Consider the following 18,644-nt stretch of genomic DNA (forward strand, 5'->3'; position numbering starts at 1 on the left):
ATGTTTCCCAACTCATTGTCCTACAGAGATTCAGATTTGTGTGTGTGTGTGTGTGTGTGTGTGTAATAAGTGTGACTCGTCAATATGTCTCATTCATATTCTCACATTAACAAAATAAAATTTTTATTAACATGAGAAAAAATAACGATAAAAGTCAAAATTAGCATAGAGGTACATCTCAGTACAATGTAAATGTGTAGATTGTGATGGAATTACTGCTTGGTATGAAGAAGATGTGTAGTCTTGCTGTGTCTGCTGAATAAACTGTTATTTCTCAAATCCACAAAAAGATTGTACTGCTGTGATTTTTGGAACAAACACTGCAATACTGTTAGGCATTTAACCTGAGTTGCTAATGCCAAATGATAGTAATATACTAACTGCAATAAATAACATTTGTCCATTTTTAATGTATTTATAACTTTTATATATTTAATATCTTATAGTGTATGCTATACATTACAAAAGGCAGGATTAATACAACTGAAAAATTACCTCATTAAATTCAAATGACAGTTTTATGGCTTTTATTTGATCAAGGTGTATTAGCTTGAATATAGCTAATTAATATATAAATAAAAAATAAAGAAATATATGGCAGGAATAGTAACAGTACGACGCTAGAACGCTAAGATGAATTGAGATAACTGAAGGTTTTTCTGCGTAAGGACTACAGCTACCACAAGTAATGTGAGTTGACGTGCTTGACCAAACAAGATAACTGTAGTCCGGGGGCCCGTTCTTCGTACGTCGCTTATTACATCCGAGATGAAATGTCACATCCAAGATGATATCATCGCGCTAATCAGGATCTGGCTAATTTGGTTCTCCGAACGCACCTGTTGTTGATGATTAGTATGGCTGGATTGAGTTATCTGAGATAATTGCGCGTTCATGGGTTGGTTTAAAAGGGGCTATGTATCGATACTCGAAACCACGATCAGCAATGCAGCGATTGGCTGGCGGCAAGACAGCAACGTAATGACATCATATAATTAAAAAAGACACCTGATGAAAAACTTGACACATTTTTTGACTTTTATAAGGAAACAGCCAAGCGAACAAAACTACATAAATGTTAAAATAGATAAATGAAATGTGCACTGTTTTTATTTTATTTTTTATTTTTACTTGATTCCCAATTATTTATATTCACGATTTCTATTCTACGATTTGTACAGGCTTTACATTGTTATTTCAATGTAGTAATTAACAATTCATTGAATTTTATATTTGAACAGATTTGTTAGGTGACAGCATTACAAACACACACACACACACACACACACATATACACACACACACATACAAACAAACACACACACGCACACATATATACACACACACATACAAACAAACACACACGCACATATACTCATACACAAACAAACAAACAAAAACAAACACATATACATATATATACACACATACAAACAAACAAACAAACACACACATATATATACACATACACACACATATGTATATACACACGTGTATATATACACACATACACGTATACACACACACACATACATACAAACACACACATATATATATATATATATATATATATATATATAACACACACATACATATATTATTAACAGCAACAACTACAGAGCGTCTTCAAAAAGCCACGTTTTAAACAAAATGTGGAATTCTTATTAGCACAAGAGTTTTAAAATTTTTACAACATAAATATAAAGTCTTAAGATGAGTTTGATAGCGGTCACCTTGGATTTGTGGCTAAAGCAGGCCAATACATTGCAAAAATTAACATGCGGTATGTACGGTGCACATGCGCACTGCACAGGAAACACTTCCAAACAAAGAGGAAGCGCTCATGTGATTTAAAGGGGACCGCACACAACTCAGAAATCATGTTCTTTTTTTGCTAACACATTAGTAAATTGTTTTTAAAATGAAAATCGTTACGCAAGGAGCTTGGGATCATCTTGCATTGAAAACTGAGGTAAAATGTGATTGAGATGAGTTTCTGTATATCCTCTAACAGTTAACGTTAGCTGGTCTTATGGCTGCTGCTGCATTGTTCAGCTAAGATTAGCATGTGAGCTAATTCCACGTTGATCAACAAAGCGACACGTAAACAGAACCACTAAAAATAGAATTGTAAGTGACAATTCTATCAGTATCAAATGACAATTTCGGCACATGCTGTTTGAAAATGACATTTCTAGTATTTGTTTATACTAAAGTTAACTGAAGTTGCTTATTAATGTATTTCTTCTGCAATGTATTGTGCTGGACTGCAGGTGTTTTATATTATAATTGACTGTTACACGTGTGCATACAAAGACATATTCATAAATGTAACTGCACTAGTTGTGAAAAAGTAAAATCAGGCCGATTATTGAGAGTGCTGGAAGCTCTTTGGATATAATTGCATGAAGTATTGATTTGAATGTATACCATTACACTTATACGCTTGCATATTATAATTATGTTTAGGCATTTGTGTTAATTTGTTCTTTTCTCTGCCATCTAAGAATGTTTCAAGTTGGATGTTGTTTTAAGTTTCTTTCTTATAATGTTATTGCTTAATGAAAATAAATGTTATTTCAGTTTAGCTGCCACCTCACCAGCCTATACTTCCAATACTAAGCTTAACATTTCCACACAACTCTAGTTTGTCAAAAAATACAGCTGAATGCTGTTTAAACGCGAGCATTTTCTATTTTCTTGCAGAAATCACTTCTGCTGTGTAAGATGGAAACTCAGTTTTACTGAACTTTATGCCCAGTCTTTGGCTTGGCAGGGCAGTGAGGACACTCAGCAGATCATCTTTGCCAAACCTTTGTAGGGAAACTTCATTTAGAGGAACACTAAATCATCCATCTCTCCAGTGCTCCAGGACTCTTATATTTTCTTGGGGCTTTGCATCTAGCCCCAGTGGCATCTTTTTCTGTGTGCCACAAATTCGCCAGTTTAGTCTCAGCTCCAGCTCTTATTTCCACGTTTCTTGGCCTGAGTGGCAAAGTGGACGACCAGTCATGGCAGAGCAGAGATACTGTGTGGAATATGCCAAACGTGGCACGGCTGGCTGCAAGAAATGCAAAGACAAGATCATGAAGGGGCTGGTCCGGGTTGGCAAGATAGTGCCAAACCCATTCAGTGAGTCTGCAGGAGAAATGAAGGAGTGGTACCACGTGAAGTGCATCTTTGAGAAGCTTGAGAGAGCACGTGCCACCACGAAGAAAATCGACGACATCACAGAGCTGGAGGGATGGGAGGAACTTCAGGATGAGGATAAAGAACTAATCAATAAACATGTTTCAGGTATCCAGGCCATTGTTACCGTTTGCTTTACTCTCCTTTTTTAGTTTGCATGATCAGTTGTCACTGTAGACTTGACATATGCTGAGCAGTCTCTCTTCTCTTCTCTAACAGAGCTGGCAGCCAAAGCCAATGCATCCCCAAAGAAGAAAGCGCAAGCAAAGTTAAATAACAGTGGGCAGCTGTCAGCACCGCTAACTGATCCAACGGTCAATGCTCCTCGCAAGTTTTCTGGCTTTACAGGTACAACACTAAGAGAGTAGCACAAAATGTTTTTGTTTTGCTGATATTTTTTGTTGTTTTTGCTTTTTGTAATGCACACTGTGGTTCAGAAGTTTGGGGTCAGTAATATATTTTTATTGTTTTTGAAAGTCTTTTATGCTCACCAAGGCTCTATTTATTTAATCAATACAGTAAAAACAGTAATACTATGAAACAATTTTCTGTTGAAATATATTTTAAAATGTAATTTATTCCTGTGATGGCAAATCTCCAGAAGCCAATTTTCAGATCCTTCAGAAATCATTCTAATATGCTGATTTGCTGCTCAGGAAACATACCTTCTTTTTATCGATGTTAAAAAGAGTTGGCTGCTTAATATTTGAAATTTATCTTTTTTTGTAATAAAGTCTTCACTGTCACTTTTGATCAATTTAAAGCATCTTTACTGAATAAAAGTATTTATTTAAAAATCCTAATTGTCTCCAACCCTGTGAATAGTAATGTAACTTGGTTGCTGTAGAGATTTAAATATAATTTACATTGTCCAAAATTAACTTTTACCAGCCATAAATATTACTGATAATGAATTATATTACAGTATTCCTGCAATATTGTATTTTTGTGCTGTATATTTTAAATGTATTTTCATCTCTATATATTGTTTTTTTTTTTTTATTATTAATTTTTCTTTATTTTTAGGAATAAAAGGTTATATGTACAAATTATCTTTGTAGTCACTTAGTACTGTGTATGGAGACAGATGCAAAAGTTTTTTTCTAAGAGATTTTTTTTCAGGCTCCTATGTTTAGGTTCAGTAGTTTCACTTTAACTGCAAAAAAAAAGGTTATTCGTCAGTTATTAAATGGCTTATTTTCAAAAATGTCCAGTGTTATTTTCATAGGAGCCTGATAAAAATGCTAATTTAAAGGGGTCATATGATACGATTTCAAGTTTTCCTTTCTCTTTGGAGTGTTACAAGCTGATTGTGAATAGATAAGATCCCTGAAGTTGCAAAGACTAAAGTCTCAAAACCAAAGAGATATTCTTTATCAAAGTTAAGACTCTGCCACACCCCCCTAAAACGGCTCGTTCTAACACGCCTCCACATATCTAGGTCACTATGTGGGAATATTTGCATAATGCGCCCAAATGTGCACGCAAAGAAAGAAGGCGTGGTTTCAGTAACCGCAGTTAGTGTTGAAGCAGCCATGTCAGGGAGACTCTGTGTGTTTCTAGGTGAAAGCAAAAGCATTTTATTTGGCCTTCCGAAAGTAGATGCATTTAGGAATCTTTAAGATCACTTAAATAATGATCTTTAAAAAAGCATCATATGACCCCTTTAAAAGAAAAATCTCTGACGGACTTGGAGGTTTTTGCATCTGAAGTCTTCATATAGGCATTTAGTGTATCTTGGTTTAAATTAACATGGACGAGTATCAGATTATTCTCACTATTTCGTTTTATAAAATGTCTTGCCAACTGGCAAGTAATTCTCTTGACCCACCGAAGATAATTTTGGACAAAAGTTCATTTTGGACAGCTATGATATAGATGTATAATCTATCATGTAATACTGTCATGCTCTACCAACTTAATATAAAGATTATCATGTGTCCACAGCTACCAAAGCCGGTTCCTCTTCCTCCAGTCCTGGACCATCTCCAGCCAAACCCACTCAGGGTAGTGCTAAATCAGCTCAGCTATGTGATCCCAACCATAAAGACTGCTTACTGCGGGAGTTCCGCAAACTTTGTGCCTTAGTCTCAGAGAAGTCCAGCTATAACGCCAAGACAGAGATCATCAGAGACTTCTTAACAAAAGGCTCTGGTGGAGGTGAGCATTGAAACTATGGGCCAACATGAACACAAATAGCTTAAAAAGTGTTTTCAAAAGCATCTTTTTTTGTTCTCTGTTAATATGCCTACCACATCTTTACAGACAAATTCCGAGGAGATTTGTACCTGACAGTGAAGCTTCTCCTCCCAGGAGTGGTTAAGAATGTGTACAACCTCAATGACAAACAAATTGTCAAGCTTTTCAGCCGCATATTGAATTGCAGTCAGGATGAGATGGTGCAAGACTTGGAACAGGTTTGTCACATTGCTTAACATATTTCTTTTTCAAAAGAAGTCAGTTGTTTTGAGAAATACTTGACTTTTGGACAAAAGTTCATTTTGGACAGGTATGATATAGATGTATAATCTATCATGTAATACTGTCATGCTCTACCAACTTAATACAAAGATTATCATGTGTCCACAGCTACCAAAGCCGGTTCCTCTTCCTCCAGTCCTGGACCATCTCCAGCCAAACCCACTCAGGGTAGTGCTAAATCAGCTCAGCTATGTGATCCCAACCATAAAGACTGCTTACTGCGGGAGTTCCGCAAACTTTGTGCCTTAGTCTCAGAGAAGTCCAGCTATAACGCCAAGACAGAGATCATCAGAGACTTCTTAACAAAAGGCTCTGGTGGAGGTGAGCATTGAAACTATGGGCCAACATGAACACAAATAGCTTAAAAAGTGTTTTCAAAAGCATCTTTTTTTGTTCTCTGTTAATATGCCTACCACATCTTTACAGACAAATTCCGAGGAGATTTGTACCTGACAGTGAAGCTTCTCCTCCCAGGAGTGGTTAAGAATGTGTACAACCTCAATGACAAACAAATTGTCAAGCTTTTCAGCCGCATATTGAATTGCAGTCAGGATGAGATGGTGCAAGACTTGGAACAGGTTTGTCACATTGCTTAACATATTTCTTTTTCAAAAGAAGTCAGTTGTTTTGAGAAATACTTGACCTTTTTCTTTACTGATCTTTATCGGTTTCATATAGGGTGATGTTTCAGAGACGGTGCGGATGTTTTTTGAGGACAGCAAGTCTTTCCCTCCAGCAGCCAAGAGTCTTCTAACTATTCAGGAGGTTGATGCTTCACTGAGCCGTCTGTCCCAACTCACAAAGGAGGATGACCAGCACGCAGAGCTGCAGGATATTGCTAAAAAGTCATTTTTAGAATTTGATTATATAAAATTCTTATTACAAATGTTTAAATTTTGAAAATGTTAACTTAAAATGTCTTTCTTGATTCCCAGATGCACCGGAAATGATCTGAAGTGTTACATTCGTTTGGTCAAACATGATCTGAAAATCAACTCTGGGGCTAAGCATGTGTGAGTGTCGCTAGCAAATTGTACCTAATGGCATTGTGTTTATTCTGTCTTACTCGGTGTGAATTTTCTCTCATCAGTTTGGATGCTGTGGACCCCAACGCCCATGATGCCTTCAAAGCCTCTCGTAACCTGGGTGACGTAATTGACCGGGTGCTACGGAACCAGCAGGATGCTTCTAATGGGACAGGGCCCAGAAAAATCCTCAGCGTGGAGGCGTCTCTGATGACCCCTGTACAGCCAATGCTGGTCTGAATCGCAGATAATTGAATAAGTTCACCAAAAAAAAGTTTTGTCATTTACTCATCTTCATGTTGCTCCGAAACTGTGTGAATTACTTTCTTCTGTGGAATATAAAAGAAGATATTTTGAAAAAAAAAAATATATATATATAGATGTATATCAATATATATTTCTTAATATATCTCCTTTGAGGTTCTACAGAAGAAAGTCGCACAGGTTTGGAATGGAATTTAGAATTTTTTTTTTTTTGGATGAGCTGTCTTTTTAATTAAATATTCTTCAATTACAACCAAAAAACCCCAAAAGATTATGCTTATGTTATAAAAATTTGTTTTTATTCTTGTAGGCAGAAGCATGTAAGTCCATCGAGTATGCCATGAAGAAATGTCCTAATGGGATGTATTCTGAGATCAAGTATGATGGCGAGCGTGTGCAGGTCCACAAGAACGGCAATCACTTCAGTTACTTCAGTCGAAGTCTCAAACCAGTACTCCCACACAAGGTCAGGACCTCCAGTCTGTTAGCTCTTAAAATCAAATGTCGAGGGATGTTTATATACATGTTTAAAACCATTAAAATATATTGTAAAGAGTTTGATTTTCTCCCACAGGTTGCCCATTTTAAAGATTTCATACCGCAAGCATTTCCTGGTGCCCATAGTATGATCCTTGATGCTGAAGTTCTTCTTATTGATACAAAGACTAGCAAACCACTGCCTTTTGGGACTCTTGGGGTACACAAGGTAAACCAGAAAGCAATGTGTTTTGATGTTCTTCAAAGGATTAGTTAAATATACCTAAAATGGCATTACCCTACTCATTCTGATGTAACTTGACTTTCATTCGTCTGAATGGATGCTGTAAAAAAAATAAAAAAAAAGGCATAATAAAATGAATCCATGTAAACACATGCACTATGCTACTGTTCAAAATTTGGGATATGTACGATTTTTTTTTTTTTTTTATTGTTTTTGATACGAGTCTCTTATGCTCACCCAGGCTGGATGTATTTGAGTATAAATAAAGTAAAACAGTAATATTGTCAAATATTATTACTACTTATTTATTAATATTTTTTTATATAATAAATATTGATTTTATTATCAATATTTAATTTTATATTAATACATTTGTTCAGGTTTTTTTTTTTTTTGATGAATAGAAAGAACAGTATGTTTGAAATAGAAATCTTTTGTAACATTATAAATGCCTTTACTGTTACTTTTGATCACTTTAATGTATGCTTGCTGAATAAAAGTATTAATTTGTTTTTGTTTGTGTTTTTAGAAAGCAGCTTTCCAGGATGCTCAAGTGGGTCTGTTCGTGTTCGACTGCATTTATTTCAATGGTGTCAGTCTCATGGACAAGTGAGTCAACCTAAAGGAATGCATTTTTCATTTATCTGAAAGATATTGCAGGTTTTAGAGAAAAATGAAACATTTATATTTTATATTAAATGTTGATTGAGGTTTTCATGGTAAGACTCTAAAGATGTTGATGTGGTGATGTTTTCCAGGCCTCTCTGTGAGAGAAGAAAGTTTCTCCATGACAGTATGGTGGAAGTTCCTAACAGGATTCTGTTCTCAGAAATGAAGCATGTCACGGTCAGTTGTGCAGTGTTTTTTTATATGCTTTTCCTTCTCTACTTATCATGCATATGTGACCCTGGACCACAAAACCAGTCTTAAGTCACTGGGGTATAATTGTAGCAATAGCCAAAAATACATTGTATGGGTCAAAATTATTTATTTTTCTTTTATGCCAAAAATCATTAGGACAAAGTAAAGATCATGTTCCATGAAGATATTTTGTAAATTTCCTACTGTGAATATATCAAAACTTCATTTTTGATTAGTAATATGCATTGCTAAGAACTTCATTTGGACAACTTTAAAGGCGATTTTCTCAATATTTAGATTTTTTTGCTCCCTCAGATTACAGATTTTCAAATAGTTGCATCTCGGCCAAATATTGTCCTATCCTAACAAACCATACATTAATGGAAAGCTTATTTATTCAGCTTTCAGATGATGTATAAATCTCAATTTCAAAAAATTGACCCTTATGACTGGTTTTGTGGTCCAGGGTCACATATGTTCTCAATGTTCAAGAATGCTTACAAATGTGTAGGCAGGTCAAGTTAATTAAAAGTTTGTTATGATAAGACTTAAGGGTGGATGATTTTATAAAGCTAATGACGTTGTGTCCCAACAGAGAGCTGCTGATCTGGCAGAAATGATCACACGTGTCATCAGAGAAGGACTTGAGGGTTTGGTTCTGAAGGATATCAAGGTATAGCCTGAGTATGATCTGAGTGTGATAATAGCATGTAATAGATTTGCATGCCAACAATACAACACATATTTCTTTTCAGAAAGGTGTTCTAATCTGTTTTCCATGCCACTGCAAATAAAACTGGCCAACCAATAATATGTGCACTACTGGTTACCTGAGTCGCTGCTGTTACATAAACCTATAATTTGGTGGCACTCTTAAACAGTTTTTCCTAAGCAACAGTGAATAGCAGAGGAAGAAACTGGAACCCACTCTTTTTATACACACTGGTCGGAATAGACAAGTCGCATTAAAAAAATTGACCTAATTTGTAAAAATATTAAGTAGTATGATACACCTATGTTAATAGCTGCCAAAAACTGAAGCATTCTGACAGCTTATGGCTTTAAAATGAAAAAGTGCAGTGCATTTGTGTTCGTTTGGGTCACTTCATGGTGTTGTTGCTGTTTCAGGGGCATTATGAACCAGGAAAACGTCACTGGTTGAAGGTGAAAAAGGACTATCTGAACGAAGGAGCAATGGCGGACACCGCTGACCTCGTGGTGCTTGGTGCTTTCTATGGCAAAGGCTCAAATGGTCCGTATCGGCAGTCCAATCCAAATGGTTTTAAACAATAACTGAACTTCAGAGTTGCTAGAGAGAAATATTATGTTTTTCTGTGTGCCAGGTGGAATTATGTCCAGTTTCCTTATGGGATGCTATGACCCAGAATCCAAGAAGTGGTGCACTGTGACCAAGTGTTCAGGAGGCTATGACGACGCCACCTTAGCCAGACTGCAGAAGGAGTTGGACGTCATCAAAATTGGCAAGGTAAATCTCATGATTTAATCAGTAGTGCCTCCATTGTCGTATCAGATTTATGAAAGATGTATCTCATAAGTTTCCTATCCATCTTGCTTTCACAGGATCCAAGCAAGATCCCAGGATGGTTGAAGATCGTCAAGAACTATTACCCAGATTTCATTATCCGAGATCCAGAAGTAAGACTCTTCCTAATACGACCGAAGGGATGCTTAATGTTTGTGTGCTTGTAATGTGAAATGAGCTTGATGAGGCTCTGTTAAAAGCCTGGTTACAGTTGAGTATGTGATAGAAAAATGGCAATGAAGGAACTTTATTGGCTTGTTATCTCTTTAACTCAGAAGAATGTGTTTAATAGACCGTACAACACTTAAATGTTTAAGATGTTTGTACTGAATTGAAACTGTAGTAGTTTGTGTTGTGTATTGGACTATCAGGAATAATATATCCTGTATGTCAATGTTTACAGAAAGCACCAGTGTGGGAAATAACAGGAGCTGAGTTTTCCAAATCAGAAATGCACACTGCAGATGGCATATCCATCCGCTTCCCACGATGCACTCGAATGCGAGACGACAAAGATTGGAAGACCGCCACTAACCTTCAGCAGCTCAAGGTACCCTTGATTGGAAAATATTTGCATATCCGTATGCATTTTAAATAGAGATGCAACCAGGAACTGTAGGATGTGCCATCAAGCGTCTCAAAGATAATGTTACATGTCTTTTCATAGCATGTTCAAAATGATAAATCAAAGTGAAATAAGTGGACATGAACTAAAAATTCAAATATTAACCATGTGTTTTAGAAATGCATGGTATATACAAGGATGAGTCATTCACAATAAGATCCACATTTTTTGTTGTTGTTGTTTTGACCACAGAATGTTTAATCAAAATGTCATCATTCGATCTTCCGGTAAAATGGCATAATTTTTCTCTGATGTATGCCGAACTTCTCCATTCATTTAGTCTGCTTAAACTCCACCCATCTACAACTGACTACAAGCTCGCATTCATTTTTTTAGTGCAATGCCAGCATCACAAAATCCAGTCAACATCTGATGGGTACAACCCATCCCCATCCATTTTTTTTTTCTGTAATGTCACAATTGGATATAAGTTACTATAGGAAAGAATTGCAACTTTAAATAAATAATCTTTCTTATAAATAAAACTTTTTTTTTTTCCTGCAAACTATTAGGTTGGTTTGTAAATCAAATATTGTAGTCTTTTCTTTTTTTTTTTACTAAATATTTTATTTATTTTTTGCAGGAGCTGTATCGTATTTCAAAGGAGAACTGTGATTTTGAGGTGACAGCTGGTCCGTCCAAAACTAGCCAAAATGACAAGAGCTCCTCAGGAGGTGAGAGTGGAGGAAACTCTCTCTCTGCATCTCATGGAGCTTCCACAGCTAACAAGACCAGTAAGTGTTCACCATGAACAGATCCTGTTTGGTCTGTAGTTGTCAAGTGTGACATCTGCATCATAAAAGTACCATTAAAAAAAGTTCTTACATTCTATAATTGTTCCAACTGTTCAGAAAACGGTCATGCTCCCAAAGCAAAGGCAGTGAAAACAGAATCATCTTCTCCAGCAGTTAAGAGGAAACTACCCGCAGAGAAACAAGATGCCAAGAAGGTTTGTTATCTGACGAACCCATATATGCTATACAATACTATTCAAAAGTTTAAGGTCATTAAGATGTTTTATTTTTTATTTTTTTAAGTCTCTTATGCTCACCAAGGCTGCATTTATTTGATCAAAATGCAGTAAAACAGTAATGTTGTCAGATATTATTACAATTTATTTGAATTAACTGTTTTAATAGATTTTAAAATGTAATTTATTCCTATGATGGTAAAGCTGATTTTCAGCAGCCATTACTCCAGGCTTCAGTGTCACATGATCCTTCAGAAATCATTCTATCATGCTGATTTGGTGCTCAAAAAACATTTACTATTATTATCAATTTTGAAAATGGTCGTGCTGCTTGCTTACTGGCCTAAACTTAACTTAGTTACCCCAAACTTTGCAACGGCAGCGTATTTTCTTTGAACACAGGTTTCATTTATCCGTTTTTAGATCATCTCTCCACTCAAACCCTGTGATCTTGTTCTATTTCAGATAAAAACAGAACCCGTTCACAGCAATGGACAAAGCAAATTGAAGACTGTTCAAACAACTGACCCAAAAAATGAAAAGGTTTTTTTAACCTCTTTTGATGCCTATTTTGTACTTAAAGGGCACCTATTATGCCCCTTTTTACAAGATGTAATATAAGTCTGAGGTGTCCCCAGAATGTGTCTGTGAAGTTACAGCTCAAAATACCCTACAATAATTTATTATATCATTTTGAAAATGCCTATTTTGAGTGGAAGCAGAAACGGGCTGTCTCTTTAAATGCAAATGAGCTGCTGCTCCCTGCCTCCTTTTTCCTTAATAGGGCTGTGCCTTTACATCTCATACCTCAGATACTTTGTCAAAAAAACGTGTTGTTTTATCACATCTATCATGCTGAAATCATATGTTTTAAAGCCATATCAGTTTAAACTTCTGATAATACGGTTTTCTGAGCGCACACATCCAAAGCATGCGCACAGAAAGCTGCCGTCACACGGCATGTGAGTACTACACTACTCTTTCATGTCTTATTGCACTTAAACTGTCAAATACACACAAGTTTGTTAAAGGGGTCATCGGATGCTAAATTCACTTTACATGTTGTTTGAACATAAATGTGTCGGAAGTGTGTGTACACATCCACCCTATAATGATAAAAATCCACCCAGTGTTTTTTTTTTTTAAATCCCTATTTTGAAAATCCCCTCTCAAATCAGGCTGTTCTGAGATTCCTGGCAGAATGACCTAGTTCTGCACAGGCCCCTCCCATGATAGTTGATTGACAAAGCCATCTTACCTTAGACCCTCTCGGCTGAAGTTTAGTATGCTCGTCACCATAGACTGTATAAAAACACGGACGTGGTGTCCGTGACGTCACCCGTAGGTTTCCGAAGAGCGTTTTTGGAGCCTAAAGTAGGTGGAGCCGGCCGTCGCCATCTTGGCAGCGCGTCACCACGCGTCACTCCCGCATAACCGAAAATGGGCAAAGAGACGGGAGCTGCTTGCTGAAACCACGCATTTTAACATGGGGAGTCTATGGGACTGACTCCCTTTTGGAGCCAGCCTCTAGCGGCCAGTCGATGAATTGCAGTTTTAGTCACTTCCGTGTTGGTTTCACGAGGGAGACTGGAAGGTTGCGCTTGCTGGTCACCCCATGGAAGAGAGGGGCGGGGTCAGCAGAGCTCATTAGCATTTAAAGCAACATGGACTAAAACGGCTTGCTGAAAACAGAGCTGATTTTGACAGGGTAAAAAGGGTGTTTTTGTTACAAAAACTGTCAGTTATGTCTGTGAAGGTAAACAGCTGGGAAAGAAATCGCATGTTTATATTAGATCTGTGTAAAGTTATTAAGTGACAGCAGTGTGTTGAAAACCTGACTTAACTTTTATCCAAAGATATTCTACATTTGTTTCAACTGTTTTTGCCTACACAGTGAAAGTCAAGAGTGGCCAAAAACCACTGGACCCCACTGACTTAGTGTATTAAAAAAAATTCCATTTAAAGCTAAAGGGTGTAATTTTGTTGTTACAATACTTCATCACCACTAAAACCCGTGTCGTCTTCCTGCAGACACTACTGGACATTTTCACAGGCGTGAAGCTCTACCTCCCAGAGTCAGTGCAGGACTTTGAGAAGCTTCGGCGCTACTTCCTAGCGTACGATGGAGATTTGGTGCCAGAGTATGACTCTGCTTCAGCCACACATACACTGGGAGAGCCAGAGGATGACCGTTCAGCCCAGAGGGTCACCTCCAACTGGATCTGGGAATGCATCCGAAAGAGGAGGGTGGTTCCTCCCTGCTGAATGAGGTAGAGAGACTGCTGGAAGGACACTACCACAAAGCTCAGGCATTTTGTCCTATAATGACATTGTTCATTAGAGAACAGCAAACCGGTTTCTTCAGACTCGCAGCTACAGCAATAACGAGCTGAAAGAACTTTTTCTAACCGGTGTCTCAGTTTCATGTTTTTGTTAGCTTTACCACATTGTGGTATTACACACATTGTGCTAGAAAACTGTCTGTTTTCAATTTTGTTGGTTTTGACATTATGGATTCACATATTTATCATTTTTAAACCTTGGTGACATTGACCAATGCTGCCACTCATGTCATACGCTTATTCTTCAAAGAGGTAGATAACTAATGATTTTGATTACTTCATGATACAATGTCATTTATCTGTTTTGAAAAGGATGTTTGTATGGAGTATGCTCTTGGGCACAGGATGAGTAATTAACAATACAATAGTAACAGCCATAAAGCATGATTGTGGAATGAATAATTGTGTAGAGTAAATTGGGTAAGAGCCCTCTAGCTTAGTAATGGTAGTTGTGTGTAATTTCAACTGTTTAATCATTCTAATTAAAACAAGCCTTTTGTGCACAAAGAAATTGATTTGTACCTGAATTGTGAGCATGCAACAGGGAACAGCAGTTCTGTTCTCCAACATGAGTGATTGTATGAGTGTCTGTATAACATGGCATGGGTTTTCCCCCTTGTCTAATCAGTAATTTTTGGAGTTATACTGACACATAGAGGTGAGATGCAGAATAATGCAAAAATGTATTTTGTTTTTCCATTGAAAATGGTCAGTAATGTGCTTTTACTGGTGGTGCTGAGGAAAACGAATGTTTTTTTTTTATTTACTCATTGCTCAATTTCACTTAGAAAATAAGGTGCCAACATTATGCAAATGTTTTTAAGAAAAAAAGAATGCAAGGTCTTTTTGAGTTGATTGAACGGTACATATACAAAAACATTCATTCAAAGAAAGAAAATGTCTTATCACCTGTCAAAGACCACAACAGAAACAGTTTGTAGAAATATTATACATATTTACACCGACTCTAAATAGACCTATATATTTTTGTCAAGGTTTACTTCTTTCCTCTAGTTTCCTCTTGTCTGAAATGGAGGTTCTCCTCTCTTCAGACCAGTGACAAAGATCAAACTCCTCTACCAGATGACAAGCCTGAAGATGATTAAAAAAACAACAACAGCAACAGTAAATAGAAGTAATGTCCCATGTGTACCCCACTAGTGTTGTCACGGTACCAAAATTTCAGTATTCGGTACCAATACCAGTGAAAATCCACGGTTCTCGGTACCAATTTCGGTACCAAAGCAAAACACAACATGCTAATTGAACAACATTTTTATTAATAACGTTAAACAAAAATTAAATGTACAAAACCAATGCCATTCTTTATACTTATTTAAAATTGTTTCAAGTTTTTCCACAAGTAATAGAAGTATGAAAAAAGTAAACAAGTTTCACCCAAAAGTTTAGTCATACAGGTGCATCTCAATAAATTAGAATGTCATGGAAAAGTTCATTTATTTCAGTAATTCAACTCAAATTGTGAAACTTGTGTATTAAATAAATTCAGTGCACACAGACTGAAGTAGTTTAAGTCTTTGGTTATCCGACTTGGTACCGAAATACCGGGTCTTTTGACAACACTATACCCCACTAAGTAAAGACTTTATTGGGTTATTCTTGAAAATCAGGATTATTTCCCCAAAAACCACCTGTCGTGATGATTTGGTCAGAGTTGCGGTTCGTAAGGATGAAGTCTCTGCGTCCTCCACTCTCTGCAGGAGCACACGTGTGCGCGGCACATGACTCCATGACTGTCCCAGTCCAGCCTTCAAATGCCCATTCCCATCTTTGGTCACATGGTTTGTCACCTACAGTGCAAGATTTCACAGAAACAGAATTTATTTCAAAAGGCATTTATTATATGCCAATATGTGACAATATTTAGTCACACTCTTAATGCAAATGGAATGAAAGTTGCGACAGCTCTTGTGACTTAGATCCAAGCCAAATAAATTATTGGGGGGAAAAAAAACAATCGGTTGTTGATTGGGTGTGGTAAATTGGCTGAATGCAAGCTTGCAGACAATCCTAAGAAAGAGGCGGGATTTAAGCAGGCTAAATGGCTGCAGAAATTTGTCTTTTTCCAATATTGCAACAAAATAATATCTTTATGGATGTATTTTTCAGTATGATCTAACGTGCACTTAAATTCATAAGGTGAATTTTCATTTTATGCTAACTTTCATTTTATTATCATTCACAAAGAGCAATTCCATATTATATTTTGAACAAAACAAGCAGTATTTATGCACACTAGACTTCTCCAGGCTTGGACCCACAATTTTGAAATTCAGTAATAATTCCAGTTTTGTTTTTGTAACAGGAAACAGAAAGGTGCATACCAGTACAGCAATGTTGAAGTCTTTGGCGATCATCTTCAGCTCCCCAGCAACTTGCATCAGCAAGGACATACCTGATGCATAAGATGCTAATTAGAACAGAACATTATGATGAGTATTATGCAATATTGTAAACAAATACCCTCGTTCTGTTTCCCCCCGAGCATGGATGAGAGCACAGCAGAGACTGAATCCACCATCAGCGCTTTGACTGAACCACCTCCGACAGACGCCTAGGGAACATTCAAGAGTTCTGCTACAAACAACCACTTATATCAACAGACTTTTAAAAATAACAATACTTACCTTCTGAAGGCTATTTGATCTCAGATGTTGAAGACATGCGAGCAAAGAGAAGACATCAAATACTCGGAACACCTTGATTTTTTGAAGTGCCTCCATCTATGTATTGAAAAGGAAAATGTAACCTCTGGAGCACAGTATGATATAATACTGTTTAAAATAATCAACTTTATGACACAAATGAGCCAAGAGCCAAGAGCACACGCCGAACAGCTACTAGAGCCTGAAAGATAATACAGTATTTAGTGTGCTAACTTTGTTTAGTTTAGTTACAGTCTCTATGATGGATAGTGGTAAATAAAGGTGAGGCCTGATTGAATAGGCGTTAGCTGAAGTAAGAAAAGCACACTAAAAATGAAGTTATTCCACATACCTTGTAAGACAATGAACACTTTCGTGCAAGTTCTTCTGGGTTACATGAGACAAAGTCTTCAACTGAAATAATTAAACATGTATTATTACAAGGCCACAGGCAGTCATGGAGTAAAGAATACTTTATTGATTCCCATAAGGGACAATAGTGCTTGAGCAGCAACAGTACTTCAATGAACAGTCCTCTAATTTTTTATTCATGTCGTTTCAAACTGTGCTGTTATTTTTTTTGTTGGAACACACTCAGCTCTTTTCTATACAACGACAGTTCATTGTCAAACTCAATGCAAATATTTTTTTGCGAGGAACAGACCAAAAATGATTTCATTATTCAAGGATTTTTTCCCCCTCCGCCAAGGCATTCGAGCGAGGCCAAAATACCATTGGTTGTTTGACAAGTTTCTGACATTAATTTCATTATCAAAGCTATCTTATGGCTCCAGAAGACTCATATTATGAATATATCTCATATTTCACATGGAATTCTTTTATGGTGCTTGTATGGGTTTCTTTAGTCAATTATAAGGCAACATGAAATGCTCTATCTATTTTTAATGCATGTTATTGATCTTACTGTGAATAATTCATTTGCACATTTTTCAATTTTTAACTTCAGTCTTTATCAAAAGGTTAAACTGAATCTTTTGGTAAAAACAACAGGCTTCTCTCTAGTTATGTATTACAGACTTCTCCAGTCATTTAGACCACTTTATGATTATAATTATAAGGGTACATGAATGAGAAGGGAAAAAAAGACGTGCCTGGAGAAATCATTTAACACTGTAAAATTGCATTCAAAAATAAAATTGTAAATTTTTATTTCATGGCGACTAAAGACTGACAGATTTGATCACCATGATCTGTGGTTGTATGAACAGCTATGAGCAGAAAAAATTCTTTTGCGTTTAATGTGGAAAAAAATTGTTTTGTTTTTTTTGGAACAATTTGGGATGAGTAAATAACTACAGAAGCATAAAATACACAATATACTGATATATAATTCCAACACAATAAACAAAAAAAAGACCCAAGATAATTACACAGTACATAAATCTAACATTAAAGTTAGAATTATTAGATTTTTTAAAACATTTTTAATAAGATATTACTATGGTAGATGGTTTAATCTCCTACTATATAGTACTTCTTGTTAGTGCTGTAAAGATGAAATGAACTGAAGCTACATGTTGCTATTTGATGATCATTGTCAACACCTGTTTTGATATCCTCTGACTGTAAAGCCTTAATGAATTCCTCGTTTATTCCAGGGCAGATCCCTTCTCTCAAGATCACCATGACTCCCTAGGCAGAGTTTAAGAACACAATCGACAGCAATGTTAATAAAAACGGGATAACAAAAACGCTACGTTAAACATCTTAACAACAAAATACTTGATCTTCTCACCAGATGGCTAGAAACCCCATCAACACACACTTATGTTCTTCACATTCTTCTGGGTGTCTTCACATATTACGAGACATCCTCTTGACTTCATATTGCTGCCCGCCACATTTCAACACCAGTCAGCGAGCAGCGCTATTGACAGGAGAACCGTCCAATCACAGCCTCCGTCGATTTGCCTAAGCCAATGACAAGCTTCCCACT

The 18,644-nt window shown here is 36.6% G+C and overlaps 2 protein-coding genes across 2 annotated transcripts; one reads left to right on the top strand and one right to left on the bottom strand.

Annotated features, from left to right (window-relative positions):
• The first annotated feature begins 1,845 nt into the window (after nt 1-1,845).
• LOC107691772 (DNA ligase 3-like) lies at nt 1,846-14,588 on the top strand. Its single transcript, XM_016490586.1, has 21 exons — nt 1,846-1,972; nt 2,707-3,297; nt 3,409-3,537; nt 5,137-5,349; nt 5,455-5,606; nt 6,349-6,515; nt 6,606-6,683; nt 6,761-6,929; nt 7,270-7,425; nt 7,534-7,665; nt 8,210-8,289; nt 8,439-8,526; nt 9,137-9,214; nt 9,670-9,793; nt 9,885-10,027; nt 10,123-10,197; nt 10,488-10,634; nt 11,293-11,443; nt 11,561-11,658; nt 12,145-12,222; nt 13,711-14,588. The coding sequence occupies exons 2-21, from the start codon at nt 2,754-2,756 to the stop codon at nt 13,942-13,944; spliced, it is 3,036 nt and encodes a 1,011-aa protein (XP_016346072.1). The 5' UTR covers nt 1,846-1,972; nt 2,707-2,753; the 3' UTR covers nt 13,945-14,588.
• Nucleotides 14,589-14,761: 173 nt separating this feature from the next.
• Nucleotides 14,762-18,539, bottom strand: LOC107691813 (DNA repair protein RAD51 homolog 4-like). Its single transcript, XM_016490619.1, has 8 exons — nt 18,444-18,539; nt 18,253-18,340; nt 17,040-17,101; nt 16,670-16,765; nt 16,506-16,596; nt 16,367-16,437; nt 15,674-15,832; nt 14,762-15,113 (listed from the first exon to the last, which is right to left on the bottom strand). Exons 2-8 carry the CDS (start codon nt 18,332-18,334, stop codon nt 15,012-15,014), a joined length of 663 nt encoding a protein of 220 aa, XP_016346105.1. The 5' UTR covers nt 18,335-18,340; nt 18,444-18,539; the 3' UTR covers nt 14,762-15,011.
• Between the last annotated feature and the right edge of the window lie 105 nt (nt 18,540-18,644).

The sequence above is a fragment of the Sinocyclocheilus anshuiensis genome, unplaced genomic scaffold, assembly GCF_001515605.1.
Source record: "Sinocyclocheilus anshuiensis isolate Anshui unplaced genomic scaffold, SAMN03320099.WGS_v1.1 scaffold246, whole genome shotgun sequence".
Taxonomy (NCBI): domain Eukaryota; kingdom Metazoa; phylum Chordata; class Actinopteri; order Cypriniformes; family Cyprinidae; genus Sinocyclocheilus; species Sinocyclocheilus anshuiensis.

Coding starts and splice junctions, on each gene's coding strand:
- LOC107691772 (XM_016490586.1), top strand. CDS start 2,754: ATGCCCAGTCTTTGGCTTGGCAGGGCAGTGAGGACACTCAGCAGATCA. Junction 6,684..6,760: donor AACTCTGGGGCTAAGCATGT/GTGAGTGTCGCT, acceptor TTCTCTCATCAG/TTTGGATGCTGTGGACCCCA. Junction 11,659..12,144: donor AGAAACAAGATGCCAAGAAG/GTTTGTTATCTG, acceptor GTTCTATTTCAG/ATAAAAACAGAACCCGTTCA.
- LOC107691813 (XM_016490619.1), bottom strand. CDS start 18,334: ATGGTGATCTTGAGAGAAGGGATCTGCCCTGGAATAAACGAGGAATTC. Junction 17,102..18,252: donor GTCAGAGGATATCAAAACAG/GTGTTGACAATG, acceptor TAATTATTTCAG/TTGAAGACTTTGTCTCATGT. Junction 16,438..16,505: donor CGGGGGGAAACAGAACGAGG/GTATTTGTTTAC, acceptor CTTATGCATCAG/GTATGTCCTTGCTGATGCAA.